Genomic DNA, 20,557 nt, shown 5'->3' with positions numbered 1-20,557 from the left:
TCATACGAACTATTATTAGAAGAATACAAGCTAAAAAGTACGAGCATATAAGAATACGAGCTATTAAGATAAGAATACGAGCTAATGTAAACAGAATACGAGCTTAAAAGGATCAAGAGCTTTAAAATACGAGCACATAAGAATATGAGCTATTAAGATAAGAATATGAGTTATTAAGATAAGAATACGAGCTAATGTAAAAAAAATACGGGCTCAAAAGGATCAAGAGCTTTAAAATACGAGCACATAAGAATACGAGCTATTAAGATAAGAATACGAGCCAATGTAAAAAAAAATACGAACTTAAAAAGAGCAAGAGCTTTAAAATACGAGCACATAAGAATACGAGCTATAAAGATAAGAATACGAGTTTCAACTATTTCCATGCATTATAAATTTTGGACAAAAAAATTCATTTCTCACGAGTCATGTCATATGATTTGTTCCGCATAGTCAATTAATTATAATAATTTAAGGGAGAATATGATTCATTAATTGGATGATGGAGGAAGATGAAGAGGAGTTAGAAAAATATGAAAGCAGTCAGAGGAGAGAAGGGGGATTGAATTGAAAATTGGATTACGTTAATTTTTTTTTTTGTAAAAGTATTTGAAAAGGGACTAAAATACCCTTGGATATTGTACATCCAGTTGTATAGTCTTGGAACTGCGTAAATCCATTTAAATTGATTTCTAATGTGGGCAAATGTATGCACAAAAGTTATAATGAAATTTCACAAATTCTCATTTATAACGGGTATATTCGTCTTAATTTTAAAATGAGCCAAGTAATTAAAATAAAATAAAAGGAGAATGCATGTGTATAAGCAATACATTTGTCTTATATGCACATGCAATATAGTACTTGACCTATTTTCATGTTGAACGGGATATAAAAGAGACTCATTGTTGAAATTGATCATAGACATGGAGTAGATGGCTCAACCGGTCAACCCACACTTTAAATACTACTAAAAACGAGTACTTTTATAAGTTTAATTTTAAGAAATATTTCATTTTATAGAACGTAGTTAAGTTTTCAATATTTATGCATTTACTTTATGATAAAAAGTACTACATAGTTATTATGGTAGAATAAATGATACGTTATTTTAAAAAAATATATTATACCCGTGCAATTTTGTTGCACGGGCTTAAAACTAGTGTTTAGTGAAGTTGTGGTTAGTCCACAAAACTGAAGTGGACGAACAAGTGTAGGTGTGTTACCCTAAGTAGAACCTTGGACCCACATACTCCAACTTTCTTCACATTTCGTGTTTCCGCCATTATCAAAGGCTTGAATGTCTTTGTGCCACTTCTCAACTACTTCTCGCTCTTTCACCATAATATCTTCTCCCACCCTCTCTCTCTTAAAACGCCTTACTTCTACATTCCCCTTCTCTCTCTCCTCTCCCTCTTGCAAAATGTCATATCGCCCCAATCATCAGGGCGGCCGCCGCGGCGCCGGAGGTCGCCGCGGAGGAGGAGGTCGCGGCGGCGGCCGAGGTGGAGGCGGAGAGCAGCGGTGGTGGGACCCTGTCTGGCGCGCTCAGCGCCTCGCTCAAAAAGCTGCTGAGGTAATTTATAAACCAACTAAGACTCTTCTGTCCCGTTGAGTTGTACACGTTTTTTAATATTCCCAAACTTATGTACTCCCTCCGTCCCGGTCATTTATTTACCTTTGGTTTTGGCACAAGTCCAAGGGAAAGGGAGGGGACCATAATGGAGGGGTATGATCAAATTACCCCTTGAAAACATATCTAATATAGAATGCTAAACAAATGAATGAAACACGCTAAAATGTATAGATAAACAAATGACCGGGATGGAGTGAGTAACTCGGAAGTATGAGTAGTTCATGTACTGTGTGTTTGAAATGAGTGATTTCCTTGCTAGGGTAAGGTAGGGTTTACTTTGATGTCATTGTTTTGTTGGCGGATAGTATGAAGTGATGAATGAAAACGAATGGTGGAATAAGATGGAGGAGTTTAACAAAGGAGGAGAGCAAGAGATGGTTATTAAGCGTCTATTTAATCGCCAAGATCAGGAGATTCTTAACGATATGGCTCATCAACTTGGCCTTTACTTGTAAGTTGTTGTTTACTTACTTCTTAATTCGCGCAATACCCAAAATGCCTTCGCGTTTGAGGTGGTATGTATATGCTGAAACATCCAAAAATGGTCTTCATCTAAATCTAAAATAAGAGTGATTTATAGCTTTGCTTTGATTACTAGAATTCTAGGCAAACCAATGTCTCTTTAAATACTCTATGCTTACTTTTTGGTGCTCTGTGGGAAGTAAGCCATGCATATAACAAAGGAAAGACTCTTGTCGCAAGCAAAGTTCCTTTGCCAAATTATCGTGCGGATCTGGATGAACGTCATGGAACCTCACAAAACGAGGTACTCTTTTTTTCAGGTTAATGTTATTGATTTTATTTTATAGCTGTTTCATCCTGGTTGCCTAATTCGTAGTACGTTCCTGTACGAATACGTAATACGCATACACGATAAGCACATTATACAATGCAATACATATAGTTCAAACCAAAAATCATAATATGTTGTAATAGGAATTTGAAATAAGTAGGATCTGATTTGCTTTCACTGTGATGTTAGGGAATCCAGTAACAATGTGTTTGATAGGTCAGTTATTGGTGAACTGTGTGCAGATAAGAATGTCTACAGACATTGAGAGAAGAGTCGGTTCCTTGTTGGATACCTCTAAGGGAAAAAATACTACTGAAAGTTCCAGTAATGCAACTCCTCGCAGTGCAAGAACTTCATTATCTGCAGCAAACATAGATGAACCAGCTTCTGTATCGAGGAATAATGTTGAGAAGGAGAGAATCAGTCTCGAACTCAAGCAGAAGGAGGACAAATTGCAGGTTTGAGTCTAATAAACGGGTCCGGCTTTGTGTGCTATTTTTTTTTTTCCCTTAATGATAGTTTTAGGATACTCCTTTCTCTAGACACTCAACCTTTCTGAATGTGATCATGGAGTATTGTCCAATTTTATTTATACAATCACTTACATTCGCCATGTTCTGTAATTTACAGACCAGTGAAAGTGTACGAGGCATGAGATCATTCCGGGAAAAGCTTCCTGCTTTTCAAGTGAGAGCTGAATTTTTGAAATCTGTTGCTCAAAATCAGGTGAATTTTGTCTGCTCGTCAAATCACCATTTCTTTTCTATTAATTTTTAATTTAAAAGGCGGTGACATGATTGACTACTGTTTGTTATGTTACTCAGATCGCGACACGGTCTTCTTCTGATACTCTTTGATTCGTATTTCATGTTATTAAAAGTTAATCTACTTGTGGGTACGGTAAAAAAAGTGTCTTCGGACACAACGAACACAATCAGCAAAGATCCAAGTCTAAGACTCTAAGGCCTTGTTTGGATAGGAAAAATGGAGGGGAAGGGAAAGGGAAGGGGGGGGGGGAATGGTGGGTGAGAGTTTTCCCTCCAAATCTTTCCTTTGTTGGAGGGGAAACATTTTGCCTTGTAGGAGGGAAATGGAGGGATCCATTATCCCTCCCCTCCAAATCTCTCCACCCCCATTTTGCTATATAAACAATGGAAATTGCCTCCCTCCAAATCCTTCTATCCATACAAGGCTTAAGGCTACTTTCATATATTTAGACTACTCATGCTCTATGCACAAGAAAAGTATAGAAATTTAGTTCTCCTGTTTCCTTTTCAGATATTTTTTAGCCTTCGTGTTCCGTTTCTTCACGAAGGCAAGCTTACTCTTTCCCAATCTACAATAGACCGGCCGGCGGCCACTCACGATGGAACCAAAGATGGCTGTTTTTCATTTTTAGAATAGTGTGGACTAACTCAAATGGCTCTAAGGACCTTTGTGCTTCTTTTTTTCCTCATAAAGTAGTAGATGGCAGGCCGGATTTCAGCTATACATTGAGAATAACCTCTTGGATATTGTGAGGGAAATTTTCTATACGTCTACCCTCCCCTTGTACAGACCTGCCATGTTGGGCCAAGGAGCGTCTGATAATGACAATAATGAATTAATTAGATAACTTAAGGTATTTTTTCTTTAGAACCTTTATAAAGTATGTATTTTTGAGTTTCTATTTTAAAATCCCTTTTAATCTTCCCTCCGTACTCAACTTCTCCCTGGTCTATCTTACTGAAGACTCGTGCGTTGCACTATGTCCTGTTTCTTGGTAGATGAAAGGGCTTTTATATCTTCCTTTATTACTTTTTTTTCTTTCTCGATTAGCTTACTTGCACTGTAAGTACTTTCATTTGAACGCTGAAGTATGAGGAACACTTCCACAATTGAGCGATTTCAGTTACTATGTTTCTGTGAGTGTCTTTTTAGTTGACTTTCGTTAGAATGCATTTTTTAAAAGTACTTATTGTTTCTCTGGCTGTTGGTTGGGAGTTTACTGGACTTTTGCTGTTGAAATAATATCTTTGTTGTTAATCAACATTGTATCAAAGATAATTGATGCTGTTCTTCTATTTGTGGATTAGTCACATGTTGTATCTCAGATCTTTTTGCACTTTGGGTATTGTTCTTGTCACTGTAGGTGCTTGTCGTCTCCGGCGAGACCGGCTGTGGTAAAACAACGCAACTTCCCCAGTTTATTTTGGAAAAGGAAATCTCATTGTTGTGTGGTGCCGACTGCAATATAATATGCACCCAACCACGTCGTATAGCTGCTATATCTGTTGCTGCTAGGATATCTTCTGAAAGAGGAGAGAATCTTGGTGAAACAGTTGGCTATCAAATACGTCTAGAGACAAAACGCTCTGCGCAAACTCGTTTACTTTTCTGCACGACCGGAGTTTTATTGAGACAGTTGGTAACTTTTATTTATTGTTATGTTCCTTTCCCTTGTGGTGATCTATTTGTCTCTTGCATTCTTTTATTTCATATCAGCAGCTTGCCATTAGCAGAATGGATAATGATATTTAGATATAGCTTCAACATTCAGGATAGTTTGAGCTAAGTCTAATTAAAATATCCTCTCCTGTCTGATTTTTGGTGCTTGTGTTGTCTTTCGACATGTCCTTTCGCTTATCACTGGAGTCTGGAGTCTGGAGTCTGGACTCATACTTCTTCGACGTTACTTATCTGTTTGTTATTGACAGTTTTTGAATAGTTGCTTCATAACATGTACGTTTTCGAACATAATTTGCCAATTGTTCTGATGTGTTAATGGTCTCTCCATAGTTGGCTAATGCATAAGCGATTTTTTCATAGTGTGACTGTAACATACATTATTCTATTTGTGGATGAGCACATGTCTTATTCTGTCAGAGTCATTAGCTACTTACTGCAAATATGGAGAAAATTATATATCATATGGTTCTTTGAAGTTAGGACGTGCTCTTTATGGAACTAGAAACACTAGGCCTACTCATGCAATCGCATGCCCGCACTCATAGAATTAGCTGTACATGATTTTCGACGTATTGGGAAAGAGGGAGAAACGTCAGAACCTCTCACACTCTTCCTGTTTCAAGCCTGTCATTGTGAACGATAAGAATGGATGTCCATACATATATTGCCATTCAAGATAATGTCACTGTTTCACTATTGGTCCTTGGGTTTATATTTTCGTATTTAATTGTCTTTACTTCTAAATGCATAAAACGTATCTGATTTACCAGAAGTGTGGTGTCAATCATATGGATTAGTTAGTTTTATTATTAAGTATCTGTTTGGTCTTTTTGTTTGGCGTTTTGTTTTGTTTTCTTGATGCCAAGACTTTGCTTTTGTCTGATGCTAGTTGAGTCTCATCTACAGGTGCAGGATCCAAATTTGACTGGTGTGAGCCATCTCTTAGTTGATGAAATTCATGAAAGAGGAATGTACGAGGACTTCCTTCTTATTATTTTAAAGGATCTACTTCCCCGTCGCCCAGACCTGAGACTTATTCTCATGAGTGCTACTATAAATGCCGAGTTATTTTCCCAATATTTTGGAGATGCTCCCACTATTCATATACCGGTACTGCATAGAATCCTAGTTTTCCGATTCAAGATTTATGTATTTACTGTTAGAACGATGGTTGACCACTGTTATCTCGATGCTATAATGTATAGGGACTGACTTTCCCGGTTACGGAACTCTTTTTAGAAGATGTTTTGGAGAAAATTCGATACAATATCAAATCAGATTCTGACAGTTATCAGGGTAGCTCAAGGCGGCGGCGTAGACAGCTGGATTCCAAAAAGGATCCTTTAATTGAACAATTTGAGGTATGACTGTGTCTCTCATCTTGTTTATTTCTCGTTGACCGGGATGATATTAAATTGCCAATTCACAGATGTCATTTTTACTAGGCGAATTTTCTCCTGTCATTAATGAAGATAACCGTGACAGCAGCATAGTAATGATCTTATTGTTGGTGAGGTCTAGGAGTACCCTCAGTCTTATTGCTATCCACATAGCAGTAGAGAAGTCTGTGAGGACTATTCCTTGAGAACAACTAAACACTGAAAATTCATAAACAGAAAATCATTGTCAAATTACAGCACATCCTGTAAAAAGTTGGAATGGAGGAACAATAAAGTAATTTACGTTGATCTCATGTGCGATGTCGAATATGGATTTGTGGGTACCACCAATGCACTCATCTGTCGCTGCGGCCTGCAGGCTGCAGCTGATTTGTTTGAACACCAGGTGAAAGGTTCAAATCGAGTATTGTATTATGGAGTTGCCACCTAACAATTGTGGGGTGTTTGGACAAGCGTTCGTTTCAGCTTCAGCTCCTTAAACTGAAAAGAGGCCAAAACCGATGGACATAGGAGCTAAAGACTGAATTGTCCCTTAGCACTCTATATCTCGAGTGACTCTCATGCAAAGATCAGGAATAATTGTTTTAAATCAGGTGCAGAGATATGAGTAAGAGGTGAGGAGACGTGTTGGGACACTAAAATCAAGGTCAAGATGACACCCAATCCTGCCTGCTTATAGAGGCTAATTGATAGTGGAATTATGCTTATCGAGTATCAATGGTCAAATGCATGGATTCAACAATTCAAACATTAGTTTTAAAACCTAACAATTACTAAGATGGTTAATGTAGCATACAAAAATAAATCCTAAGACCAAGTGAAATTTAAAATCAAATTATTATTATTAACTAATTATTAGAATTACATAGCTAAAAATCCTATTAAACAGACATTCATTTACCCATTATAAAGCCAATTTTACAAATTAAATAATATGTACAAATTAAAGAGTTAAAACTACATTGTGAAGAGTAGGGTGGAATATCGAATAAAGTACAAATTTTGACTCCCTCCCATCCACACCAAAAGGTAACACTTACCTTATTTGGTCCATCCAAACCAAACTACCCATCCTTTATTTGCATGTGACCTTAGTTGACACAATTACCCTTGCCTTTTCCATTTTTCATTAAACTTGTGCCCAAGCCCATGTTACCTTTGGTGTGGATGGGAGAGAGTGTAAACTATGGTGATCTAAGAGTAAAGGGAAAGAAAATAGGATTATTACACCTCAGAATCACGAGAGGGAGTATTTGTTATCAACTAATTGTTATGATCAATTTATTTGTACTAACTTTTCCTTCTGTAAAGAAAAGGGATTAGTGAGAACCTTTGGTTTTTGAATTTTAAGTTTCTTTGTTCATTAGTTTATTGCTTGAATCATCTCTTATAAATAATTGGTAACATGTCATATTCTCGTACTCTCTTTTCATAGGAGCTTGATATTGCTTCCCACTACAAGGATTATAGTATCAATACAAGGAAATCTCTTGAAGCTTGGTCTGGTTCGGAGCTTGACTTGGGTCTTGTGAGTGCTTTATGAGATTATCCATTGTTCATGGTTTTACTGTGTTATATCCCTTATTGCCATAAAAAAACATGTTTCCAAAGGTAGAATGCATTAGCTCGGCTACCCCCACCCCCATCCCAGATACATCTCTTTATTTGTTCAAAATTGTGCGTGCTTAAATCATCTATGTACGATGTCTACCATGACGCTGATTTTGTATCTTTCATGTTGCAAAATGATATTGCACAAAAAGAAGAACACTACCCTAGTGTCCTTGTGTTCATGGTTTTAAATATCGGCACCCGCCAATACACGACCGATTTATAAAGGTTTTGGAGGTCACCATGACCGCATTTTACCGCGTTTTGAGGTGATACTGGCCGTCATAACTAATACCGCAACCATAACCGATACTGATATTTAGTACTATGCTTGTGTTAGGTGATCATAATAAAATTTTCTCAAGAAAAATACTTTAGTTTTGACAGGGTGATTCAAGTAGTCTATACTTTTTTTTTTTTTTTTTCCGCTAGTATTTTAGGAAGATGTTATCACGGTAAGATCTTTGATGCTTTACTTGTAAAATTTGTTTATCCAAAGTTTCCCTTGTTTAATGTTCTTGTAGGTGGAAGCAACAATGGAGTATATTTGTAGGCATGAGGGTGAAGGTGCAATTCTTGTGTTTCTCACTGGCTGGGATGAAATTTCGAAACTTCTTGACCAGGTTAAATCAAACAGATTTCTTGGGGATACCAGAAAGTATCTTGTTCTTCCCCTTCATGGTTCAATGCCAACCGTCAATCAACGTGAGATATTTGACCGACCACCCCCTGGTACAAGGTTACTGCTCCCATCTGAATCTTTATTAATTTTTGGCCATTTTTTTTCCCAGTTTAGAGGTAGCTGCAAGGATAGTTTTGATTTTGATGGTAGTCGATCTCATGTCATGAGTATCACCCCTCACAACTTTACTAGCTGATATATGTTTGTTCTTCCTTTTTTTTTTGGCGGGTCCTAGGTCAGGAATTTTCCCCTCACCCTGGTCTGTACCATCCACTGTCACTATTGGTTGTTTTGGGCTTCGTATTGCCTTACATAATGGTTTATATGCTCAGTGTTTGCCTATTTACTATATCAAATATACATTTTCTTTCGGTTGGGGTTTGTTTTATTTCTTAAAATGTGTCGGGCATCCTCCTCTCTTTTACTCTCAAAAACATTTCTGACTTTGTTGAATATATTTCGGGTTAACAATAGTGCTGCATACTTAGTAGCAGATTAGTTTGTATTGAATGATTAGCATACTATACTTACAATTTGGATATTTCGAATTTGTTTGTCTTTATTCCAATGTTCTTTGTTTCCGTTATCAACCAAAAGTAGCTACTACTAGGAATTCATGTTCATTTCAAAAAACTTCTTCATGGAAGCAATTGAAGTTCTTGACTTGAGAAATAAACTACAACTAGTCTTCTCCATGTTACTATGTTTTTCGGGTCCTAAAATCACAAGTAAAATTTTTGGTTAACTCTCACCACCCCTTGGTAAAAAAGATGAATGATACAATTCAGTCAAAGAAACATGATCAAACCGGTACAACAACATTGCCCCAACGACTGCATATAAGGCATAAAGAGGATAGCGCAGTGTTCGTGGCACAAAGAGGTTGTTTCGAATGACCCACGATGAAAATTACGTTGAGAACTGCATCGAAGGACCGCTACTTCACAATATATAAAAAGAAAAGTAGCTACTTTAGTGTGCCATTATGCTCTATTCCATCATAGTCCAGAACCAAAGAGTAATGAGTCTTTGGTCCATTGGAAAGACAAAATGATAAACGTATGATATTTGAAAACAAAAAGAAAAGAGAAGTTGTAAGGGCGTGAATGAAAAGTTGTGGACTAGGATGGATCTTCTTAGGAGACAAGAAGTGACAAAATGAAATTGTTGTCACTTGACGGTGATGATACAGTCTAGGCTCCCTAATGTTGGTTGTCAAGATGAGTCAAGATGAAAAGGGAAGGCAGCTGGTTTATATCTTTCCTTTATTATCTTTCGATTTTCTGTTCCCCCAATCGCTAAAAATGGTCGGGTAGGCTTGTTAGTTTCCAATTGTTTGATTTATTTGTTGGCTTATGTCTTTTGCTGATTTTATGACCACACCTCATATATTTCTCTATGTCTGGCAAGTTTTGATACACCTTTTCTTTTGTCAGGAAAATTGTGTTAGCAACAAATATAGCGGAGAGCAGTATTACAATTGATGATGTAGTTTATGTCATTGACTGTGGAAAGGCAAAGGAGACTAGCTATGATGCTTTGAACAAACTTGCTTGTCTATTGCCGTCATGGATTTCCAAGGCATCATCACATCAGGTACATATGAAATTTTTTGAAGTATTTGCTACTCTTTTAGCTTTAACATCCAGTGCTCACTATGATTCATATGATTACAGAGACGAGGTCGAGCTGGTCGAGTTCAGCCTGGTGTTTGTTATAGATTCTATCCGAGAAAAGTTTATGATGCAATGCCTCAATATCAACTACCAGAAATTCTCCGGACACCCTTACAGGAGCTATGCCTAAATATAAAGAGCTTGCAACTTGGATCTGTTGGATCATTCTTGGCAAAAGCACTTCAGCCACCTGATTCTCTCTCAGTTCAAAATGCTCTTGAACTTTTGAAAACGATTGGTGCGCTAGACGATACAGAAGAGCTAACTCCTCTCGGTAAAGACATTAATATATCATATCCTTTATCTATATGTTTTCCTTTTCTATACTGGTCTCTCTACCTCCCTCCTAATATATGATGGATTAGCTTGTTGTAAGGTTGAGGGAAATTAGGGGAACTAATTGGCATTCGTACACAGAAATCCCAAGTCCCAACACCGAGCATAAAACTGGTCAGCGCAACGGTGTAATGTAACCACGAGGTTAGAGATTGTGGTGATCCTCCAAAGTTATGGTTGTAAATGGTAGCTTATCTATCGAGAGATCCCACTTATTTTACATGTCTATCTCTTCTTTTGGATCTGTACATAGCTTAAGTTTTCATCAGTACGATGTTAACCAGGAGACAATGTTGAAGATCATGTACGTGATTGTTGGGTTTACCTTCTTGATGTATAATCATTAATGAGATTATGAGAATGCTTGATAGGCTTATGGCATGACTTTTACTGTTGTACTCCCTGCTCAAGTGATTAGATTTCCTGTCAATGCTCTAAAAGTATGTTCTTTCGCTTGTATTGGATTGGGAAATCCATATAATTGCTACGTCTTATACGCAAACTTTATGATGTCACCATTTATGCGGATGATAAGGCTTCAACGATATGTACTAACATGTTTATATGCTCCTCAAAGAAACCAAAGAGGCTAGTTTATATTATTTCTCTGTAACATTCTGAGTGATGTTTTATTCAGGTCGACATCTTTGCACTTTGCCTTTGGAGCCAAATATCGGGAAGATGCTCCTCATGGGATCGATCTTCCAATGCCTGAATCCAGCTCTAACCATTGCAGCTGCTCTTGCATATCGCAATCCCTTTGTCCTTCCAATCGATAGGAAGGAACAAGCTGATGCTGCAAAGAGATCCTTTGCTGGTGATTCTTGCAGGTGAAGTCTTAGTTTTACGTTTTTTTTTTTTTTTAATTGCGTCCAAGGTCAAGAACCTGTTATAGATATGCTGGACTCTGTTTTACAGTTCTGTTGCTTGCTTTGACAGTGACCATATAGCGCTTCTAAAAGCATATGAAGGATGGAAGGAAGCAAGACATAACAGGACTGATAAAACGTTCTGTTGGGAGAACTTCTTGTCATCACAATCTTTACAGATGATAGATGACATGAGAAAGCAGTTCGTAGATCTACTTTCCGACATAGGCTTCGTGAATAAGGCAAAGGGACCTCAAGTAAGCTATCACACTCAAATTACTTTTAGTTTCACGACTTTCAGCATTTCATGTTTGAGGGAAAACATGCAAAATAGATGAGGTAGATGTGAAAATGACCATTTTTCGGATCACTTCATAATTGTTGCCATGGAATTTATCTACTGGCTATGTTAATCGCTTAGCTAGAACTCTAGAAGTATCCGGAACTGGTTGTGTATTCAAGTGTCGGCTCGGCTATATTATGAATAATCTCCATGTTTTTGGCATAAATGAAATATCTCTCATACCCATGTGCGAATGTCGAGTGGCCAACACGGCTACGGGAGTTAACATGGAGTCTGAGTTACATAGTGTCATAGTCTACTACTCCATTTCAGTAACATCTTTCTCCTTTCTATTTTGTGTCTTTTCTCTATGATCTTCCTATTGCCTACATGGTAAAACAAGTACACCTAAAATTCGTACATTGTCCTCATAGGCCCACTTTAGTTACAACTAGAGGTGACAAATGGGTCAATCGGGTCGGGTATGGGTTGGGTCAGTCTGGGTCAGGTCACTTTCTGGTCGAGTGACTTTTGGGTATGAGTCATTTTTGGATGGCTCGCTTTCTGATTAACAGTTAAACACTTTATTTAGTAATATTTTGATTAAGAAATACTATTTTGCAAATTTATCTATTTATTTGGGATGGTTACAACCAATGAAATTTTATTTTGATGTATATAACATAATATGGCTAAGTCCTTGTCTTTTCAGGTCACTTTAAATCATTTTGGATCAAGTTTGGGTCGGGTCTTCTGGGGTCTGGTCAACATTGGGTCAATCAAGGTTCGGGTCTCGGTCTGTGTCGAATCAGTTCGAGTTTGGGTTTCGGCTCATATTCTGGTCAAGCAAGTTCGGGTCATTTTTGGGTCTTGGGTCAGCCTTATCAGGGCAGGTCATTTGGGTCGGATCAGTTTTGGCAGGTCTAGTACTACTTACAACTAAATGCCCTCTTTCTTAACAAAACAAGCCACTTGCACTCACTTTTGAATACTTCAGTAGTATTCCTTCAATATGGTGCCATTTTTGTATAAGATGTTGGTGAAAAGGAGGGAGTAGTTGTTATGCCAATGTCTCCTCTTAGTGATTGGTTCTAATTTACTTTTAACATGGGAACAAGCTTCCCTAGGTCTAATCTTGTGTTATTTGCATTATGTCTTTGTTCATAACTATATGCCCCCAAACATTCAGGCGTATAACACATATAGTGATGATATGGAGATGGTGTGTGCAATCCTTTGTGCTGGGCTTTACCCAAATGTTGTTCAATGTAAAAGAAGGGGAAAGCGAACAGCATTCTACACCAAGGAAGTTGGACAAGTTGACATTCATCCTGCTTCCATAAATGCTGGGGTTCACAGTTTCCCCTTGCCGTATATGGTATACAGCGAAAAGGTGAAGACAACCAGCATTTACATTCGTGATTCAACTAATATTTCAGATTACGCTCTTCTGCTGTTTGGCGGTAATCTTCTCCCCAGTAAAACTGGAGAGGGCATTGAGATGCTTGGAGGCTACCTTCATTTTTCTTCTTCGAAAAGTGTTTTGGAATTAATTAAGGTATCACTTATCTTTGCTACTACAGAATTTCCATATGAAGTTTCCTAAAATATTTTTTGTTTGATTTGTGTATTGTTTCAAAGATAAAAGGGTGATCTAAATAGATAGGCCCTCCCATTCTGTTTTAGCTTCCCTATTTCCTTATTGGGCTTAGTCACCTTTCCATCCTTATTTCTTTATTGGGACATATAATTACTCACGAATGGTCCAATATACCCTCACCTACTCTATCGTAAAAATTGCCCCCACCCCACCACAACCACAACCCCAACACATGCCCTCCCCTCTGTTGGGTGGTGGTTTTTGGTGTATGGCTGGGCGTTTATAGCGGTGTGGGAGCGCACCTTTAGCTGCCGCTGTTGGTGGTGAATTCAGGATGGGGTGTTTTCGGCTTTTTTTTGGTGGTGGTTGGGGCCGATTTGATGGTGGTTGACGGTGGGTTGGTGGTGATAGTGGCTAGGTTTTACTGGTAGCTGGTGATGGATAGGTGGTTTGGGGGTTGGGTGTTGGATGAGAGAGGAAGAATATAGGTGGGTTATTGCAGGGTAGAAGGGTACGGTCTCTCCTTGTTTTTGGCGTCTAAAAGGAAAGGGAAGGAGTGAGTATAATTATAAACCTTTTTCCTTTTCAATGGAGTCAAAACTCTCTATTCTTTGGCTTTGAAATATGATCGGATAAAGCAAAATATCTCTCTAGGCTACATGTGCTTTTATTGCGAAATGTGAAGTAAAGGTCTCTCGACAAGATTCTTGACCGATTGTGATTTTAGGTTATTCGAGAACATCTTTGTGTTTTTAATAGAAGGGTAAGATGTTTACATCTGATACTCAAACCCGCCTTAAGAGGAAAGCCTTTAAGCCATCTTTCTAAAATGTTGCAAACAATTATAAAAAAAAAAAAAAGTTGTGTTGTGTACTTGCTAGCCGAAAACAAAGATTGACCTCATAACCTATATTATTGTTCAGAAATTGCGAGCGGAGCTTGATAAGCTTTTGAATAGGAAGATTGAGGAGCCAAGGCTAGACATTCATGCTGAAGGAAAAGGGGTGGTTGCTGCTGTAGTCGAGCTGCTTAACAGTCAAAATGTAAGATACTAAACAGGTTATGTTCTTACGATTCTTTCTACCAACAAACACAAAAGAACGGAAAAAAAGTTACTTGATCCCCTATATGTTTTTTTTTTTGTAAAAATTATTTCTCTTTTATAAAACTAGCGTGGTACAAAAAACAATCGAAATGTGAGATACTAAATAGGTTTAATGTTTCACGATTCTTTCTCTCTACTTCACCCGGTTATGAAATTTATAATTAATTTCTGTATACAAAAGTAGGGTTAAGCAGTGTGAATGTTTGCGATCGTGAGGTGATGTTGTGAAATTGGGGTGAATGTCGTGTTGAAAGAATTTGTATTCAGAGTATGTACTCATTGTAATACTTGACATCCTAGTGTTTTGCACATACATTAAATCCTTATAGATCCAAAGCATGGATATACTAAGCTAAGAGACTTGTCAGTTGTAGCTCTCCCATTTATAATGATTTTCCAAGTTTAATTTGAACAAAAGTTAAGGAGTAGAATGATACGGAGTATGTCGAGTAAAATAAAAGTAAAAAGAGAATGTCCGGTCACAAATTATAAAAAGAGAATCGAAAGTCATACTAGTGGAGATAGAAAGTCTAGGGTTTGAAAAAGACGTTTGATAAATACGACCGTTGTACTACATTGTAATAACATACTTTTCCAAAATTCAACACACCAAAACGGTTACTTATACTTTCTCAATACACATAAATTACCCATCCAACAACACACGCACACATTAATCAACCATTAACTATCACTACAAGTACAACCTATCAAAGATACCAAATATGGCAGATCTAGCAGTACCCTTGAAACAATTAAATCCATCCCTTCAAGTACCTGCAGATTGCAAAACACCCTCTCCTCATCAGAATCGGGAAATCGTGGACCATAAACCAGAACCGGAACCCCCCTTTAGCTTTATAAATCATAGCTGCAAATGCAAACCTTCAGCCACTCCCAACCGTCTCACTCTTCCTACACCTTTCAAGTACCCTGAAAGGTACATATGGAGTATTTGACAAATAAATACTACTGTATTTTTATACTCTACTTTGTGATTTATCATAAATTGTTTACTTGAATAATGTCAGGTATACAAGTCCAACTGATCATATCATGTCTCCGATATCCAAGGGCTTACTTGGAATAAGTCGAAAAGCTCGTCCTCGCTTCCCACCATCCCTAACCCACTCTAAGGTACTGTATGTTACATAAAAGTAGTATGAAGGACTCTTGTGCCAACAGCAGTAAACACCTTACACAAATTCTCATTTGTAACGGCTGATATCCGTCAGAAGCTTTGATTTTTGTCTTATCTTCCGTGTGGGTGATATTTGGCCGTCATGAAGAAAAACTTATTGAACACCTTAATAACATTTTCTCATACTATTTCCGTTTTATTTTTTCAGATTCACAAGCTGGGACCTCACTCACCTCAGAACATAGGTCAAATGAAGCTGAAGATGGAGACTTAAACTTGGATACTAATTAAATTACTATTAAGGGAATTAATCTTGTAATGTCCTTCAAATTGGCTGATTATAACTTTGTATAATTATTATACGAAATTTTCATGTTATTTTCAAGTTTATCAATTTCATTCTCTATGTTTGTGTTTTTTTAACCCCACCACGTTAGAAGTATGTTAAATGTTGACGCTAAAGATAAGTCAATCATGCAAACTTTTCTAAATTTCCTCGGATTATGTGGTTATCAAATGGACATTAGAAAAGTAGAAATTATAATGATGATTTAAATGCAAATTATGTTAATGATTAAAATAATCTGAAGATTTTATAATGTTTTTGGGTGGTCTTCAAGGCGACACTTTGACCGCGTTTTTCTTCCTTTGTATATAATTTTCTTTTTTTGCAAAAAATATAATTTATGAAAGATATTTTCATAATCTGTTAAATATGTAAATTTTATCGTTCAAAGTTTTATATTTTTCTGTGGATTAACGGCCAAACTTTTCAAGTTTGACCTCCAAAAAGCAAGTGGGTAGTTTGGATTGGATTGGAGGGGAGTATGTATGAATTTTTTTTACCATTTTTTAAAGTTGTAGCTAAGAGTTATCTACATAACATTATTAAAAGGCTAAACTAAAAAAAGCCACGTAGACAATGCCACATTGGATGAAAAAAAGCCACGTATGCAATAACAATGTGACTTGGCAAACTAATATGACATGGATTATCAATTTATTATTATATTTCATTAATTTAATTCACTTATTTCCTTTACAAATCCATCCATATTCCATTAGCATTAAACTTAATTAACTAAAAAAAAAACTACAATAAAAAAATACGCATTAATTATAAGTTAATAATTTCAAGATATTTCATATGGAGTAGTATTATATGTATTTGAAATAAAAACGAATACATGAAATTAAGAACGAAGAAGAATAAATGAAGTTGAAAACAAAAAAAAAATTGTACCTATACAATATAGTTAAAAGGCTACTAAAAACATTTAATTTTAATTCACATGCCGATTTTTTATTGGTAAATACTAATTCATCTATATTGATTACTTGATTATTTATTTATACAATATAATAAAAGTCTAGATTATGTATTAGAAAGTTATCTTTAAAACTGTCACATGCTTATAAGTAAAAAAATTAAAAAAAATATTAATTGCAAACACAAAAAATATCACCATCATTATAATTTGTAGCTATCATAATTTTTTTTATCTTCCATTTAATTCACAAAATCGTCCCTCTTCCCTCGAATAAATTGAATAAATTGTTGAATTTAATCAATAATTAATAACAAAAAGTTTCCTATATAACTATTATAACAATCCTAATTTTCATTTTTATTCAAAAAGTTGGAAGGTAAAGTATACATACAGATAATTAAATGAATTCTTTCGCTTTTTATCCTTATTATGTTTTAAATTTATTAATAGTAAGAATGTTATTTAGTTATTGTTTTTGTGTTTGTATTGAAATTTCAGGAAGATGACATACTCAATTATTAATAACATTGCATGAAATTTATACTATCTAATTAAAAGGGTAGCTTAGAACATTCAATTTCATCTTACATGACATTTTCACATCCCATTAATTCTTATTCATTTTTATTGATTATTTAATTATATTGACAATATAACATGCATGGAATAATATTTGAATTTATAAAACTATAATCTATAATTTAAAAGTAAGCCAAACTATCTACCATCATCTGAATGTCATATTTTAAATTTCATAAGATAATTTCTAAACCACTCTTATGCAAAGTAGATTTTATAAAAAAAAAAAATATGAATATGAATAAAGCAAATCTTTTACATTCCATTTCTCCTTTCCTCCATATTTATGTCTATATTAAATTTCATAATAATGAGACAAATCTATAACTCAATAATCTAAATATAAAATATATAAATCTAATTAAAAGGCAGGCAAAACTAACTATCATCATTTACATGTCATATTTTAATTACATAATAAGACAACATCTTAAATAATTCTCCTGTAAAGTGGATCTTGTAAAAAAATAAATTATAATAATAATAATAATCAAGCAAAACTTATACATTTCATTTCTTTTTATTCCTTATTAATGTTTATATTAAATTTTAAAATAGTGAAAAATGATGCTCAAAAGTCGTGAACCTTGATTGATATTTATGCCTATATTAATTTTGATAATAATGAAAAAAGGATGCTCAAAAGTCATAAAACGCATCCTCAATTCTTTATATATTTTTGATGGAAGACAAAATTTATAAGCCAAAATTTTTCTTATCTCTATCGTCAGTAGAACTAAATGTATCATTAAACTTTCCTATTATTCTATTAACATCAAGCCAAGTGCATTAAGGTTTTAAAATTATTCACTAATTTATTTACTTTTTATGTAAGTTACATTGGGTTATGAAATGTTCATCACATTTTCAATTTCATCGTTTGTGTTTGTTTTGTTCTCATTTAGGGGATATCAAGATTTGTGGTGTTGAGCTATTCAAAGGTAATACTCATTCTCTACGACTTCATTCTCATTCCTTTTTTCTTTCACTATTTAAGAGGGAACTTAATTTAACAACGATAATATTGTATAAAACAAATTTCACAATTTTGTTGGTTAATTCAGACTAATTATTGAGTTACTTTTTTTTATTATAGGGTCGATTCGTTGGAAAAGAAGACTATATGAAGAAGTAAAATACTAGGATAGCTTAAATAACTATATATTGGAGACTAACTACAAGATTGATGACATCAACGTGAATGACTAATAATTTTTTTTTCTTTTTTTTTTCAAATGTATATTTTTATTTTGGTATTTGTTTGTTTTTTTTTCCATCATTTTACCTTCGAAAAAATAGCAATATTCACCTACTTTGGCTTATTTAATTTATCGATTTTGATCTTTATGTTAACATGTAAATGCCCGTAATCTTAGTACGCAATCAATGATGAATTATTCATAAGGTGAGCTTACTATATGTTTTGATATTTTATAAAATTTCAATTAATAAAAACACTAGAAACATCACACTCAAAACAAAACATCCCGTGAATTTCACGGGCCACAAAACTAGTTGTTAGTTAAAAAATTTTCTCAAAAAAAGAGGGGTACAAGTGAGAAAAAAAAAAGTTGAGGGGTATAAGTGAGAATATCAACATTTAGATAAAAAGAAAAAAAAACTAAGTGAGGTTGTAGCAAATGACAAATAGTGTTTGGTGTAAACGGAGCCATAAAAGCGGTTTTGGTGAAGAGGATAAATGACAAATGGCGAGTGGTGACAATTCTTGCTCCACCCTAGTTAAGTCTACACCTGACAAATTATTTCGACTTGAATGAGTCGACCTGAATAATATTACTCCTATTTGACCCAACACCCCTAAGTGACAATTCGGACATGAATCGTAAACTGAATTGATAAAAATCTCTCTTTTTGTAAGATGGATATATCTTTCTTAAGTTTCAAAGTTTCGGATTGATTAATGAGTGAGAACAAGACCAAAGCATAATGTACTAAGAAAAGACAGAGCTTTGTCTTATATGTCCAGGTGGGATGGTACTTAAGCCGTTTTAATATTAAGATGGATACCTGTTATGATAGGTAAATCATAGCTTGCCTCTTCCATTATACGACATATCAATATATAGTACATATCGCTTAGGGTTTCGACTTAATATTACTCAAGACGGGCCGTGGGCTCGGCCATACATAAATACGACACTATATAACTCTATTACCCCTCTCAAGTCGGAGCATAGGGGTTCAATATGCCCAACTTGCTAACTAGAGATACAAATTGAGAAATGCCAAGTGCCTTAGTAAGAACGTCAGCTAGTTGAACTTTGGTAGAAACAAACGAAGGAGCGATGAGCCCGGACTGAATGGCATCCCGGACATAGTGACAATCGATCTCTATATGTTTGGTACGCTCATGAAATACCGGGTTCTGAGCAATATGCAATGCGGACTTACTATCGCTGAAGACGGAAATAGGAGACGGATGTGAGACACCCAAGTCGGACAGGAGGCCTTTAAGCCATGTGAGTTCACACGTTAAAGCACGCAGAGCCCTATATTCGGCCTCGACAGATGACAAGGAGACCGTAGGTTGTTTCTTAGTTTTCCAGGAAACCGGAGACGAGCCCAAAAATACAAACCAACCGGTAACAGAGCGGCGAGAAAGTGGGCATTTCGCCCAGTCGGAGTCACACCATCCTGTGAGCTACATATCGGAATTAATAGGTAGAAGAATGCCCTGTCCTGGATTATCTTTCAGGTAACGAATAACACGGAGTGCGGCATGCCAATGATCCTGCTGCGGGGCACTCATAAACTGGGATAGCACATGTACCACATACGAAATGTCGGGCCTGGTCATGGCTAAATACACAAGGCGCCCAACCAAACGCCTATAAGACTCCGGATTTCCAAGTGGAGGACTGTCCGAGCGGCCGAGCTGATGATGCTGTAACACTACAGATTCTCTTTGGAGCCTACTCGACCGAGTAGAGCCTACTCGGCCGAGTAGTGCTCTGGGTGCGTGTTATTTTGGTTCTGCCGAGGAATACTCGGCCGAGTATAGTGAATACTCGACCGAGTATTGGACACTCGGCCGAGTATGCACTTACTCGACCGAGTGTCCGGTTTGGCGGAGTGTTATTTCGACGGTTTGATTAGGGAATGTTTA

The 20,557-nt window shown here is 36.1% G+C and overlaps 1 protein-coding gene across 5 annotated transcripts; it reads left to right on the top strand.

The window, feature by feature from the left end:
* Window positions 1-1,126: 1,126 nt before the first annotated feature.
* LOC141586774 (DExH-box ATP-dependent RNA helicase DExH1) lies at window positions 1,127-15,986 on the top strand. Of its 5 annotated transcripts, none has more exons than XM_074408102.1 (18): window positions 1,205-1,576; window positions 1,942-2,087; window positions 2,303-2,402; window positions 2,672-2,887; window positions 3,060-3,155; window positions 4,561-4,836; window positions 5,784-5,987; window positions 6,083-6,238; window positions 7,713-7,805; window positions 8,413-8,627; window positions 10,007-10,166; window positions 10,247-10,520; window positions 11,220-11,412; window positions 11,522-11,708; window positions 12,924-13,292; window positions 14,258-14,377; window positions 15,471-15,576; window positions 15,789-15,986. In XM_074408102.1, the coding sequence occupies exons 1-17, from the start codon at window positions 1,301-1,303 to the stop codon at window positions 15,486-15,488; spliced, it is 3,099 nt and encodes a 1,032-aa protein (XP_074264203.1). In that variant the 5' UTR covers window positions 1,205-1,300; the 3' UTR covers window positions 15,489-15,576; window positions 15,789-15,986. The 5 variants fall into 5 exon arrangements, with proteins under 5 accessions (XP_074264205.1, XP_074264207.1, XP_074264203.1 ...); XM_074408105.1 differs by having other exon boundaries at window positions 1,225-1,576; window positions 2,299-2,402; XM_074408103.1 differs by lacking the exon at window positions 15,789-15,986 and having other exon boundaries at window positions 14,258-14,393; window positions 15,471-15,570.
* Window positions 15,987-20,557: the final 4,571 nt, after the last annotated feature.

This window comes from Silene latifolia, chromosome 6 (genome assembly GCF_048544455.1).
Source record: "Silene latifolia isolate original U9 population chromosome 6, ASM4854445v1, whole genome shotgun sequence".
NCBI lineage: Eukaryota > Viridiplantae > Streptophyta > Magnoliopsida > Caryophyllales > Caryophyllaceae > Silene > Silene latifolia.
The sequence above is the reverse complement of the archived record's forward strand: the minus strand, read 5'-3'. Positions and strand labels throughout refer to the sequence as shown.